Below are 15,357 nucleotides of genomic sequence, written 5' to 3'. Positions count from 1 at the left end.
TATCCGGAAGTGATTGACGGTGAGCAGTAAAAAAGATCCCCCACAAGCTCAATTATTTTTGCTTTAAATAAGTTATGCTTGCCTTTCTTAAACCGAGTTCCCTTGGTCAGAAAAAAGGTAGCCACGACTCTCTGGGTTATTCACCCCTAGTAACCTCTTAGTTTTTAACTAGTTATAACACGGGCCTGGGAGTCAGAGGTCATGGGTTCTAATTCTGGCTCCGCCGCTTGTCAGCTGTGTGACTTTGGGCAAGTCACTTAACTTCTCTGTGCCTCAGTTACCTCATTTGTAAAATGGGGATTAAGACTGTGTGCCTCATGTGGCACAACCTCATCACCTTGTATCCCCCCAGCGCTTAGAACAGTGCTTTGCACATAGTAAGCACTTAATAAATGCCATCATTATCATTATTCTCTTTCATTTTTAATATCTGGAAGTGATTGACAGTGAGCAGTAAAATAGATAATCCCCACAAGCTCAGTTACTTTTGCTTTACAGAATTTATGCTTGGCTATCTTAAACTGAGTTCCCTTGGTCAGAAAACAGGTAGCCACGATTCTCTGGGCTATTCACCCCTAGTAGCCTCTAAGTCTTTAACTAGTTACACCACCTTAAAATTCTTACAGAAAACTGTAGCCACTACTTTAAAAAGTCTCTTGCAAATGTGTTTCCTAAGTCATCAGATAAGGGGCACTGACTGCCAGCGAAAGCAATCTGAATATATTTGAAGAGAACATTAGCTTCTGAAGCTTCAATACCACTTAGTGCTTAAAATATATTTTACTAAATGGTGCCCTGACAAAGAAAACTTAATTCCAGAAGAAACTAATTTACTGTACATCATACAGCTCTTGTCTCTTCATCAGATTCAGACTCGTTCATTTTGTGGAATTATAAAAATTGACTGATCAGCTAAACTTATTTAAAGGAAAAAAGAAAATAAAGAAATAAGAAGCTTATTAAAAAACAACAACACATGCATTACCAATTCCCCAAAGGAGGGGTAAATCTAAAAATTACTTTCCAGATAAAGCTATTTCTCCTTCTCAAAGCTCATTGTGGGGAGTGAATATACCTACCAACTCTGTTACACTGTACTCTCACAAGTGCTTAACACAGTGCTCTGCACACATCAAGTGCTCAATACATCTGATTGATTTCTCAATTACTCAATTCAGTAAATCTGTAATAGCCTGATTGGTACATTAGTTTGGCAACAATTAATGGCTAAACAACTAAGGATCTTTATTCCAACAGTATGGCAATTAAAAAAATATAAATAGTGGAATAATATTTCAGTAATGGAATTCTCCAGTTATCAATTTCCACATGATCCATTTAACTTCCACAAGCCCAAGAATTCAACACACAAATAATTATGCACCTTAAAAAAAAACTTAATCACCTAGGTGAATTTGAAGCCATCTTTAAATCCTCTTCTTACCTCAATGTCAAGTTCTTCCAGAGTGTTGTCCAACAACTTTATTTTGATCTGAAGATTCCTCTCTTGCAATTTTGAAGGTTTCTGTGCCACTGCTGTGGAAAGAGTCTGTCCTGGTTCCAGCGTGCTAACTCCAGGACTTTTCTGGACTCCTAATCGGGTTCCTGGAGTTTGCAATATTCTGTATGTTCCTTCTATTTCCCCCATTTTTCACCATCAAGCAATGGACAAATTACTAAAATGGGAAGAAAAAAAAACACGACCTATGACTGAATAGTCTTTACGTGACAACACGCAGATAGAATACATCATTTTTACAAAATACGTCTGAGGAGCACAAATTGCTCTAAAACTACTTTCATTCTTGTGAGGTCTGACAAACACACCTACCATTTGCTATATTAGGCCTGTGGGCAGTGAGGCGGAGTGGAAAGTACTAAGGACTGGTGTTAAGAGATCTGGGTTCTAGTCCTGGATCAACCACTTGCCTACTCTGTGACTTTGGGCAAGTCACAACTGCACTAATCCTCCATTTCTTCATGCCTACTATACGACCCTGGGCAAGTCACAACTTCCCTGGGCCTCCATTTCCTCATGCCTACTACGTGGCCTTGGGCAAGTCACAACCTCCCTAGGCCTCCATTTCATCACTAATCAAATGGGGATTCAATACTTCTTCTTCTGACACAGACTTTAAGAACGATTTGGGACAGGGACTGTGTCTGACCTGATTATCTTGTACCTAGCCCAGCACTTAGTACAGTATTTGGAATATAGCAATACCTCAACAAATACCACAATTACTAATAATTTTTATTATTATTATGCACTGGAGGCTCCAGTGCCCCAATCCAAAGTTTCTGACCGATCAACATTCATCAGACTGCAACCCCTGACAAATCCTAAAAGACAAAGAATTAGCGGGGCAAGGAGACAGTCAGGGAGGAGTGGCAAGAAGAAACCTGACATCATCTGGTGTGCCAAAGAGAGAGACCAGCAGAGCCTGGCCTCCCACCTCTGTAGCCCTCTGGCAAGCTCTTCTGGGCCACCATTCCCCCCGCTGCCAACATTCATCGTTTACTAGGACACATAAGCTAACTACATGCGCCAATCTTTTCTCTGCTAAATTTTAGGAGTGCTCATATTTGCGCTTTTGAATCGAAACATGGCTGCATAACAGTGAAATTGGCAAAATAATGAGTAGTCAAATAAGTCGGCAATTAAGCAACGAAGCAAATTAAAACAGAAAGGAAAATATTTACAGAACATAAAAGAATTAAATGTATTGGGTGTCTTTGAAAACGTACAAAATCCGGTACATCGGGGGTCTAATAAATAATAGTTAAGAACCCCCTGCTGAGATTTTAGTCCTTTAAGGTTTCAGGAAAAACAGCTTTGATGATAGAGAACAGTTGGCCTATTCCTGAATGAAGTAATACTCCATTTGACAAATATAGCTCTAGCCACTTACAGCGAAATTAGTCAGAATCCATTTGTTTTCATTTCTGACACTTTCTAGTTCTTATGTATCCGTGCTCTTTGTATATATCTACTCTGAAGTACTCATGAAGACTCTCTTCAGTTCCATCTTTTCCCCCTGCCACTATGACTGATTCTCTCCACTGCCAAAGTCTACAAAGATCTCCATTTAATTAAAGCTACTTTTTCACTTAGCTAGCAAAGGATCAGATGGGTATGAAAAAGGAGCGCAAGAGAGAATGAGAGGCACTGCTTCCTCAATCAGTGTTTTTTATTGAGCGTTTAAGTGCTGTTTTAAAGCATCTGGGAGAGCACGGTATAAGAGAACTTTCCCATCTCAACATATCTCAAAATTTGTTTTGCAGTTTTTCCCTGGATGCTTCAGTTGATGCAACGTTTTTCCCTGGATACTTCAGTTGATCCAACCTACCCCTAATAATAAATCTATACCAATTTCATAACTTTCATTCTGGGCAAAAACATCAGGTAGAATTCTTAATATGAGGCAACTGTAAAAAATATGCATTTAGTTCAACGTGACAAAATGAACCAATTCATTCAATAGTATTTATTGAATGTGCAGAGCGCTGTACTAAGCACTTGGAATGTACAAATTGGCAACAGATAGAGACAGTCCCTGCCCTTTGACGGGCTTACAGTCTAATCGGGGGAGACAGACAGACAAGAACAATGGCAATAAACAGTACCAAGGGGAAGAACATCTCATTAAAACAATAGCAAACTAATGAGCAGCTCTGCCTGACTGATCTATAATTTTCAGAGAAGTTGTTAATCTGCATACAGTAACCTCATTGGGCATGAATGCCCAATTTAATACTTAATTCATTTTAGAATTAGGAAAAGCAGAAGAAATGGAAAGTAATAAGATTTTCTCCAATTACCATTTACTTTTTAACTGAGGCAAGACAAAAACACACACAAAAAGACAAACATATCAAAAAAGATAAATGGACTCAGGAAACCTCTACGAACAACATGATATCACAGTCCATAACAACTACCACCACAGTTCAACAAGAGCAGAGCAACTTGGGCAATTTCTGACATAATTTCCCAGCTGTTCTTAGTCATTCCACAGCCTCAGTTGAAGGATAACGGGCTTTTCTTGCTGCAGGAAATGCTTACACAGAATTTCTGGAAGACTCCCCTGATGATCCTATTTACCCCTAGGTGCAAGCATTTGTCATATCCTGCCTTGACTACTCCCAATCAGCCTATTTGCTGACCTCCCCTCCCCCAGGCTTTCCCCTCTCCAGTGCAAGCTTCCCCTCCGCGGCCTGGATCATTTGCCTTAAAAAAATCATTCTGTGCATACCTCCCCACTCCTCAAAGCCCATCAGTCGTTGCCCATCCGGCTCCTTATCAAGCACAAGCCCTGACCATCGTCTTTACCCAATCGATTCTTTCCATCCTCACTCCTCTCCCACTAGAACCTAGCCAGCACATTTCACTCCCCTAACACCAACCTACTTCCTGTGCCTTGATTTCTGCGTTTACTGCATGCAGAACCATCTACTAAATGATTGGGAGAGTGCAGTGAATTGGTAGACACTTCCCACGCTCAAAAGGAGCTTACAGTCTAAAGGGGGGCTGAATGTGAAAATACATAAATTCCATGAAAAAAAATCCAAGAGAAATCACGTTCATGACTGACCCAAGATTCATCTAACTGAACCCAGATTTCTCGCACTGTCACCCCTTGCTCACACTTCCTCTCTTGCCGGACATTCCCTTCTCTTTCCTAGCCAACAGACTCTCTCCATCCTCAAAGTCCTTCTACCCATTCATTCATTCATTCAATTGTATTCATTGAGTGCTTACTGTGTACAGAGCACTGTACTAAACACTTGGAATGTACAATTCGGCAACAGATAGAGACAATCCCCACCCAACAATGGGCTCACAATCTAAAAGACGGGCTCACGGTGGCTCCTCTAGGAAGCCTTCCCTGACTAGCCTCTCATTTCCTCATATTATAACAATAATAATAATTGTGGTATTTGTTAAGTGATTACTATGTTCCAGGAACTGTACTAAGCGCTGGAGTGGACACAAGTAAATCGGGTTGGACACAGTCCCTCATGGGGCTCCAGTTTCAATCCCCATTTTCTAGATGAGGTAACCGAGGCCCAGAGAAGGGAAGTGACTTACCCAAGGTCACACAGCAGACAAGCGGCAGAGCTGGGATTAGAACCCATGACCTTCTGACTCCCAGGCCCATGCTCTATCCACTACGTCGTGCTGTTCCTCCAATTCTCCCTCATCTCTCTGGACTGTATGCTTGTTGTGGGGAGGGAATGTATCTGTTGTACTGTACCCTCCCAAGTACTTAGTAATAATAATAATACTAATAATAATAATGGTATTTGTTGAGTGCTTACTACGTGCAAAGCACTGTTCTAAGCACTGGGGGGGGATACAAGATGATCAGGTTGTCCCTTGGGGGGTTCACAGTCTTAATCCCCATTTACAGATGAGGTAACTGAGGCACAGAGAAGTTAAGTGACTTGCCCAAAGTCACACAGCTGACAAGCGGTGGAGCAGGGGTTAGAACCCACGACCTCTGACTCCCAAGCCCGGGCTCTCTCCACTGAGCCACGCTGCTTCTCAAGTACTGGGCACTGCACACAGTAAGCACTCAATAAAGACAACTGATTCCTATTAACCTCAAGTACGCACTTGTCTATACCCCCTGAGCACTCTGATACTCACCCCTACAGAACTAAGATTCATATCTTCATATTTTGTTGCTTCCCATATCTGTATTTTATTTTATTACTGGTCTCCCCCACTAGACTCTAAGTTCCTTTTGGGCTGGGATCATGACTACCGACTGGATTGTCCTTTCCCAAATGCTCAGTACAGTGCCCTGCCTACAGAAAGCACTCAAACACCCCTGATTTCCAGCACTGCCATTTGTTTATTATAATTCTAAAAGAAAAAAACCTGACTTCTAGTACGAGCAACTTGGTGGACTGTATCTGCGGGAAAACTAAAATGAAAAATGAACGTTGTAGTCTCAAAGGGTACCTAACATTCCTCTCGGATGAGGAATCTCGATGAATGAAAAAACATCCCCTCCACCCTCTAAGCCCATCACTGATCAACACCATACAGAATCCTTGCAAACATTAAAATGATAATCATACCCCTGAACTTCTGAAGAACAAATGTAGGATTGGAAATTCCAAATGTAGGAGTGAAAGTTAGACTTTAAGCTCCTTGTAGGCAGGGAATGCATCTACTGACACTGCTCTCCCAAGCGCTTAGGACAGGGCCCTACACACACTAAACGCTCAATAAATGCCACTGAGTGATTAAGGAAACAGAAGAATATGTAACTAGAAGAGGGGAAGCGGCATGGCTCAGTGGAAAGGGTGCAGTCCCAAGAGTCAAAGGATTTGGGTTCTGATCCTGCCTCTTCCACCTGCCTGCTGTGTGACCTTGGGCAAATCACTTAATCTCTCTGGGCCTCAGTTTCCTCAACGGTTAAATACACGTTTTCCCTCTTACTTAGACCGTGAGCCCCAGGTGGGAGAGACTGGATCTGACCTCATTATCTACCCGAAGGCAGAGTGCCGGCACCTACTAAGCACTTAAATAATCAATCAATCAAAAGTATTTACTGAGCATTTAGAGAACGCAAAGAGTTGTGTTAAGCACTTTGGAGAGTACAATACAACAGAGTTGGTAGACGCAGACCACAATTATTATGTAAATTAACTGCAATTTTTTAAAAGGATCTTGGGGAAAAAATGAATGAAATAAAAAACAGCATTGAGGGTGAAGGAAAGGAAAAATAACAACGTTATTCTACCTTGTGATAGAAAAAACATCTGCAACTTTTGCTGACTCCTAAGCAAATTTAAAGCATTGGGCAGCCCCCAAATATAGTTAAAATAAAAATAAACCACATAAAATTGGCAACCTCCTTTTTCATGATGTGAAAATAATGAGTGTGTTGCATGGAAAGAAGAGAGTTTTTCAAACAAAAATAAAAGTTAAACACTCTAGTACAAGTTCCATTAATTGGTCCGGACCCAAAATTCAAATCTGTATCATTTTAGTGTTTCCAGTCTTGATAGTATCACTCAGGAATACAAACAGCATTAATGTAAATGTTGGTATTTGTTCAGCGCTTACTATGTGCCGAGCAGTGTCCTAAGCACTGAGGTAGATACAGGTTCATCAGGTTGTCCCACGTGGGGCTCACAGTCTTCATCCCCATTTTACAGATGAGGTCACTGAGGCACAGAGAAGTGAAGTGACTGGCCCAAAGTCACACAGCTGACAAGTGGCAAAGCCGGGATTAGAACCCATGACCTCTTACTCCTAAGCCCGGGCTCTTTCCACTGGGCCAGGCTGCTTCTCTAAGCATTAGCTTTCCCTTCCCTACCTATCTCTCACTGCGTTTTCAAAATTGACTTTAATATTTAATTTCCTCCAGTCTGGGTTAAATCCAACACTTGAATAGTATCTTTATATTTATATTTATGAATGTACTGATGTTATAATACACACACCCGCTTAAAAAAACTACCAAGTCCTCTAGACTTTTATGCTCACTGTGACGGGGAGCATGTCAACCAACTCCCTTATATTGTACTTTCTCCCAAGTGTTTAATTCAGTGCTCTGCACACTCCATAAATACAACTGAGTGAAGAAAAGAACCCCTTATCACTTCAGGTGCTTAGAGTGTAACCACATACTAGAGAGATTTGTATCCCAATAGAACAAACCTGAAAACTTCTTCAAAAGCACACACATTTCCACATTGTAATTTGAACTCCCATCTCCCTGACTTCCCAATGGCCCAATTCTTCAGGCTTCTGAGATTTGAATAACTACTCAATCCCCTTCCCGAGGTTTCCACTCACCCCTCATTCCCGTCAGGATCTGGTTAAGATTCTGATTCAAGACTTCATTCCCAATTTCTAATCGCAATATTTTTCAACTAAAGTGCTTCATCGATAAATGAGGGGAGCTAGATCAAAGGAGTTCATCTCTAGTAACTTCATTTCTAGTAACTTCCGTGTTTTCACTGTTGACAAACAGGAGAAATTATGTTTTCTAGAGGAAGCAGGGAATAGTATGCTCCAGTTGCACCAATCTCAGGCAGCAAGAGGAAGTACAACCGCACTGGTATTTATGGAGATGTGAGAATTACATTCCTTTAATTTAAAAACTGCAAAAAGGATGTGAAATCAAAGATCCATTTCGATGTAAATTCTGGGACAGCAGTACTAAGATCCTTTGGTCCGAACGTGAGAAAAAGTGGACCGGTGAGTCAGAGGACCTGGGTTCTAATCCTATCCTTGCCATTTGCCTACTGCGTGGCGTTGGGCAAGTCACTTAACTTCTCTGCATCTCAATGATCTCATTGTAAAATGGGGATTAATACTGTGAGACAAGCATCATCACCAATGGCATTTATTTAGTGCTTACTGTGTGCAAAGCACTATACTTCGTGCTTGGGAGAGCACAATACAACAATGCCCCATGAGGGATGTGGAGGGTGACCAACCTGATTATCTTGTATCTACCCCAAAGCTTGGTACAGTGCTTGGCACATAATAAAGGCTTAACTTTAAAAAAAAAAAAAAAAGATGAGGTTGATGATGATTTTTAAAAAGACGGTGACATTGTATCCATGAGTGTGTGTGTGCATGAAAATACAGTAGGGCCCCTTTTCTGACCACAGAGGGACCGAGCAAGAGGCTGGATGGTTCACTCCAAATGATCACAACTGCAAAAACAACTGCTGGTGGTAGGATATATATTCTCCCTCCTAACCACTGGTCCTTGAAACACTCCAACACAATCAGGTAAACTCTGAGTTACCAGGGGCTAGTGAGGTGACAGCTATTACTCCGAGTGCTGCCATTTTCCTCCTTTTCCAGCTTCAGATCCTGTATTCCAATATTTCATCACTGGCCCTATTTCTAGAGTTCTTTTTTTACATCGCATTTCTTAACTACGTGTCAGGCTACGTTCAAAGCGCTGGGGTAGACACGAGCTAATAAGGTTGGGCACAGTTCATGTCCCACATAGGGCTCACATTTTTTTTTTTTATAGATGAGACAACTGAGGCACAGAGAAGTGACTCGCCCAAGGCCACAGAACAGCCGAGATTAGAACCCAGGTCCATCTGACAACATGCCTGTGCTCTATCCGCTAGGCCATGCTGCTTCTCAGAGATTCCATCTGTTGGTTTACTTTTGGAAGGTAATTGTTCTATATATTCATAATATATATTCAAAATATATATTTTCTATATATTCATTCATTCAATAGTATTTATTGAGCGCTTACTATGTGCAGAGCACTGTACTAAGCGCTTGGAATGTACAATTTAGCAACAGATAGAGACAATTCCTGCCCATTGATGGGCTTATATCATTTGCTCAGAGGAAAGGAGGTGGAACAGATAGAGTGGGGACTTGAGAAAGTAGGATAACTAACACATCATGTGGAGAAAGGTTTAGGCTGGGGACATAATCCTGGAAAAACATTAAAATATGAACAGTATTTATATACATTTCATATTTTTTATTGCTATAATGAAAAACAAAGGCGAGAAGAAATTTAAGTCAATTCGGTACAAATTACACTCTACTACAAATGCGTCTTAAGCTCTGTACTTGAGACTCGACTATTCTGGCTTTAGGTAAATCCTGAATAGGGAATGTTACCTAACGCACTTAATTTCTCCTAATTCTTTTCCTCAAAGTCTTATTTAAACTCGCCCCATTTAATAGTCTTTCTGGATTAACATCACCGTGGAAACCCCCCTGACGGCTTCCCCAAACCCGTCAGAGCTGTTCCAAGGGAAAAATGGAAGCAAGTACAAGAAAGTGCATACAAATTTGGGAATATTATTATTTTAAAGTCATTGGAAAAGTTGGGATGAGGTAATGTTAGCCCCAAGTAAACGGCCAGGTTGAGACCTGGATATTTTCTCCCTGTAGTTTTCCCCAGAGCGTGGCAGGAATGTCTCAAGGTACAATGTGCCAAACCTCAAGAAGCACCCACCGCATAAACGGATTCACCCACCCCTTAAAATATTTCTTGAATTCTACACCATATTTAGAGCCCAACTACCTCCATCCCCTCTACCACACAGTGAGAGTTTTGCCGATAACACTGATTTCCTGGGAGGATCTCCTTCGACAGCTTAATGAGTTAAACTGATGCTTAAATATTAACTTGCAAACATGAACATTTAATGGCCGTTAAACTAGCATCAATTCTGCGTGGAAACTCATTTACTGTCTTAAAAAGAAGTTTAACCTCGCAGTGTAAGAAACTCAGTGTTCTGCCCCAAACAAGCCACACGAGGCTTTCAAAAATTGGGAAATACACTGCTATTTATCCAAATACGGTCCCTTCCCGCTAGACTTTACTCACTCGTGGATGGACTGTACCAACCCCACTGCACTGGACTCTCCCAAGCGTTCAGTACAGTGTCCTGCACGCAGTAAGCGCTCAATAAATACGCCTGATGCACTGACAGGGATCACGTCCACTAATTCTCCTGAATGTGCCTCCAAGTTTGGGATTGTTTCCCTCACTTCATCAGCAAAAAGTAATAACATTAATGGTATTAAGCGCTATGTGCCACGCACTGTTCTAAGCGCTGGGGGCGATGCAAGGTTATCAGGTTGTCCCAGTTGGGGCTCCCGGGTCTTCATCCCCATTTTCCAGATGAGGTCACTGAGGCCCAGAGAAGTGAAGCGACTTGCCCGAAGTCGCCCAGCTGACAAGCGGCGGAGCCGGGATTCGAACCCATGACCTCCGACTCCCAAGCCCGGGCTCTTTGAAAAGTTGTACAATTAACCTTGTCTCTCCTTCTGATTCAGCTTCCGTCGAACACGGGAGGTGGAAATGCCATTTTTCCCCATCCCTCTCAACTGTTTACCAGGATTGCGGGGCAGCTGTCGAACAGATGGTACGTCTCAGGCGGAGCCGGGGTCCGACGTGGGAGAAGAACCTCCCGCATCAGGGAACTCCGCTAGGCTCTCCTCTCCCAAGCGCTCAGTACAGCATGGCTCAGCGGAAAGAGCACAGGCTTAGGAGTCGGAGGTCATGGGTTCTAATCCCGGCTCCGCCACCTGTCAGCTGCGTGACCTGGGGCAAATCACTTCACTTCTCGGTGCCTCAGTTCCCTCATCTGTAAAATGGGGATTAAGACTGGGAGCCTCACGGGGGCTGTTATCTCCCCCAGCGCTTAGAACAGTGCTCGGCACATAGTAAGCGCTTAGCAAATACCAACATTATTAACACAGTGCTCCGCACATAGTCGACGCTCGATACATACCACGGCTCTCCCGTCTATAGGGGTGGGCGAGCCGGCACGGGGGCAGGGAGAAGGGCTCGGCCGCTGTGAGCTATTTTCAGCGTAGTTTCTTTTGAAAGGAAATTCAAAGAGAAAGCCACCAAAATGCTCTCCCGATTGCAAATGCAAGCAGGACGCGGGATGTTTTGGGAATTTGGGGGGAGGGGAAAGGGAGCCAGGGAAGGATGTGAGGGGGGAGACGGCAGAGGAGGGGCGCGCCCCCCTTCCGGAGGTCCGGGGGGCTGCTTATTACTCTATTTATTTTATTAATGATCTGTCTATAATCTATGATTCTGTTTATAATAATAATGTTGGTATTTGTTCAGCGTTTACTATGTGCAGAGCACTGTTCTAAGCGCTGGGGTAGGTACAGGGTCATCAGGTTGTCCCACGTGGGGCTCACAGTCTTCATCCCCATTTTACACATGAGGGAACTGAGGCCCCGAGAAGTGAAGTGATTTGCCCCAAGTCATCCAGCTGACGAGGGGCAGAGCTGGGATTCGAACTCATGACCTCTGACTCCCAAGCCCGGGCTCTTTCCACTGAGCCACGCTGCTTCATCTTGTTCATCTTGATGGGACTGATGCCTGACTACTTGTTTTGCTGTCACCCCCTTTTAGACTGTGGGCCCACTGCGGGGCAAGGATTGTCCCCATCTGTTGCCGAACTGTACATTCCAAGCGCTTAGTACAGTGCTCTGCACCCAGTGAGCGCTCAATAAATACGACAACGAATGCGGGGAGGTCGCCCTGTCCCCTGGCATTGAACCAAAGCCCATTTTTCTTTGTGGGCCGGGAGGGGCATGCCTTCATTCAACCGTATTTATTGAGCGCTTACTGTGCCCAAAGCACTGTACTAAGCACTTGTCTGGCACCGTCCACTCTCAAGCGCTTAATACAGTGCCCTGCACATAGGGAGAACTCAACAAATACCACTGATTGATGGCTTTCCCCCCCTCGCCCCCCATTCCCGGTCTGCTCCCGGGCCTCACTCCCACCAGGAAGGGGACAATTGGGGAAGGAAGGGCGGGAGTCCATCGGCCGCAGCGGGCCAGGAATCGTCTAGTCAATCATTCAATCCTATTTTTTGAGCGCTTACCGTGTGCAGAGCACTGTAATGAGCGCTTGGAATGTACAGTTCGGCAACAGATGGGGACAATCCTCGCCCCACAGTGGACTCACAGTCTAAAAAGGGGAGACAGCAAAACAAGTGTGCAATATTTAAGCACATTTACTGAGCACTTGTGTGCAGAGCACTGTACTGAGTGCTTGGAAGACTGCAATATTAATTGACCCTATTTCTTGAGCGCTTACAGGGTAAAGAGCACCATACTGAGCGCTTGGGGGAGTAATACTGAATCGTATTTCTAGAGCGCTTAGTGGATGCAGAGCACATACTGAGCACTTACAAGAGCGCGATATCGAATCGTATTTCTAGAGCGCTTAGTGGGTGCAGAGCACTGTACTGAGTGCTTGGTAGACTGCAATATTAATTGATTTGTATTCTTCGGGCGCCTACTGGGTGCAGAGCACCCTACTGAGCGCTTGGTAGACTGCAATATTAATTGAATTGTATTCCTTGGGCGCCTACTGGATACAGAGCACCGTACTGAGCGCTTATGGGAGAGCAATATTCATCAGATCGCATTTCTAGAGCGCTTATTGGGCGCAGAACACTGTACTGAGCGCTTGGGAGACTGCAATATTAATCGGATCGTATTTCTAGAGCGCTTAGTGGGTGCAGAGCAGCGTACTGAGCGCTTGGGAGAGCGCGCTGCTAAGCGAATGGTATCCCTTGGGCGCTCAGTATGTGCAGAGCACGACGGCCCAGCGGGGGAGAGGGCAGGGGAGGAGAGGGTCCTCTCCGGAGCGCTCAGCACAGTGCTCGGCACGGGGGGAGGGAAGGGCAGGGCGTCTCTTACCGTGTCCGGCGCCCGCTCCTCCCGCCGCCCAACTGCCAACTGGGCCCGGCCGGCCCCGCCCGCCCGCTCCGGGCCCCGCCCCCCGACCCGGGACACGCCCCCTCCCCCTCGAACCGGCCCCTCATTGGCTGGAAGTGCAGAAGGGGGCGTGGCGGGACTCCGGCCCCGCCCCCTGGAGCTCGCGTTCCGGTGCCTGATTGGCTGTCGGCCCCCGCCGGGGAGGGGAGGTCCCCGGGCCCCGCCTCCTGGTCCCGCCCCCTTCCCGGGGCGTCCCCTCATTGGCTGCGAGTGCCTAGGGGGCGGGGCTAGGCCTCGGCCCCGCCCACGGAACCGGCGTTCCGGAACCTGATTGGCTGTCGGGCCCCATCTCCTGACCACGCCCCCTCCCCGGGGCGACCCCTCATTGACAGGGAGGGGAGATGGGCGTGGCTAGTTCCCGGTCTCGCCCCCCCGGGGGCGGGGGGGGCAGCGTTCCGGAGCCTGATTGGCTGTCGGCCCCCGCCGGGAGGGGGAGTTCCTCGGGCCCCGCCTCCTGGCCCCGCCCCCTTCCCGGGGCGGCCCCTCATTGGCTGGGAGTGCCGAGGAGGGCGTGGCTAGTCCCCGGCCCCGCCCCCCTGGAACGAGCATTCCGGAGCCTGATTGGCTGTCGGCCCCCGCCGGAGGGAGAGGCCCCGCCCCCCTCCCTGAGCTGGCCCCTCATTGGCCGGGAGGGCGGAGGGGCGTGGCTAGTCCCTGCCCCGCCCTCGAGCTCTCCGGAGCCTGATTGGCTGTCGGGACGGGGCGGGGAGGGCACGGGGGGGTGGAGGGGGGGGAAGGCCCCCACCGCGCACGCGCACTCTCTCTCCTTCCTCCCTCAAGAATCATAATAATAATAATAATCTTGGTATCTGTTAAGCGCTTACTATGTGCAGAGCACTGTTCTAAGCGCTGCGGGGGGACACAAGGTGATCAGGTTGTCCCACGTGGGGCTCACAGTCTTCATCCCCCTTTTCCAGATGAGAGAACTGAGGCACAGGGAATAATAATAATGTTGGTATTTGTTAAGCGCTTCCTCTGTGCGGAGCACTGTCCTAAGCGCTGGGGGAGATACAGGGTCATCGGGTGGTCCCACGGGAGGCTCCCAGTCTTCATCCCCATTTTCCAGATGAGAGAACTGAGGCCCAGAGAAGTGAAGTGACTCGCCCACCGTCACCCAGCTGACAAGGGGCAGAGCTGGGATTCGAACCCATGATCTCTGACTCCCAAGCCCGGGCTCTTTCCACTGAGCCACGCTGCTTCTCTGACAGAGAAGTGAAGTGACTTGCCCAAGGTCACTCAGCTGACAAGTGGCAGAGGCAGGATTGGAACCCACGACCTCTGACTCCCAAACCCTTGCTCTTTCCACGGAGCCACGCTGCTTCTCTCTCCCCCACCTTCCTCTCTCTCTCCCTCCCTCCCTCCTTCTGTCTCCCCTCCTTCCTCTCCCTCTTCCTCTCTCTTCCCCTTCCCTCTGTCTCCCCTCCTTCTTTGTCCCCTTTCCCCTCTCTCTCCCTCCCTCCCTCCGTCTTCCCTCTTTCCTCTCTCCTTTCCTGTCTCTCCACTTCCTCTTTCTCCCCCTCCCTCTGTCTCCCCCTTCCTCTCTCCCTCCCTCTGTTTTTCTCCCCCTTCCTCTCTCTTCCTCTCTTCCTTCCTCTTTCTCCCCTTCCTCTCTCTCCCTCCCTCTGTCTCTCCTCCTTCTCCCCCTTCCTGGTTTCCCTTCCTCTGTCTCCTCTCCTTCCTCTCTCCCTTCCTTTTTCCCCTTCCTCTCTCTTCCTCCCTCTGTCTCCCCTCCTTCCTCTCTCCTTTCCTCTGTCTCCCCTCCTTCCTCTCTCCCACCCTCTTTCTCCCCTCCTTCCTCTCTCTCCCCTCCTTCCTCTCTCCCTCCCTTTCTCCTCCCCCTTCCTCTCTCTATCCCTTCCCTCTTTCTCCCCCTTCCTCTCTCTCCCCCTTCCCCTGTCTCTCCCTCCCTCTTTCTCCCCCTTCCTCTCTCCCTCCCTCTGTCTTCCCTCTTTCCTCTCTCTCTCTCTCTCTCCATCTATCTCTCCTCCTTCCTCCCTTTCTCCTTCCCTCCCTTCCTCTCTTCCCCTCCCTCTGTCTTCCCTCCTTGCTCTTCCCCTTCCTCTCTTCCTCTCTCCATCTCT

The 15,357-nt window shown here is 46.6% G+C and overlaps 1 protein-coding gene across 4 annotated transcripts in view; it reads right to left on the bottom strand.

Annotated features, from left to right (window-relative positions):
- The window catches only part of FARP2 (FERM, ARH/RhoGEF and pleckstrin domain protein 2), a 117,781-nt gene extending 104,521 nt beyond the window's left edge, over positions 1–13,260 (bottom strand). For 3 of the 4 annotated variants that reach the window (XM_029068760.1, XM_039912481.1, XM_039912482.1), the window contains exons 1-2: positions 13,199–13,260; positions 1,445–1,676 (exon numbers count right to left, since the gene is read on the bottom strand). In XM_029068760.1, coding sequence (XP_028924593.1) covers positions 1,445–1,648 — 204 coding nt within the window. In that variant the 5' untranslated portion in view covers positions 1,649–1,676; positions 13,199–13,260. Of the gene's footprint in view, positions 1–1,444; positions 1,677–12,375; positions 12,396–13,198 lie in introns of those variants that run through there. The other variant, XM_039912480.1, reaches the window with a different exon arrangement.
- Between the last annotated feature and the right edge of the window lie 2,097 nt (positions 13,261–15,357).

Source organism: Ornithorhynchus anatinus, chromosome 7, assembly GCF_004115215.2.
Source record: "Ornithorhynchus anatinus isolate Pmale09 chromosome 7, mOrnAna1.pri.v4, whole genome shotgun sequence".
Lineage (NCBI taxonomy): Eukaryota > Metazoa > Chordata > Mammalia > Monotremata > Ornithorhynchidae > Ornithorhynchus > Ornithorhynchus anatinus.
Note: the sequence above shows the minus strand (reverse complement) of the source record. Positions and strands in the feature narration are given on the sequence as shown.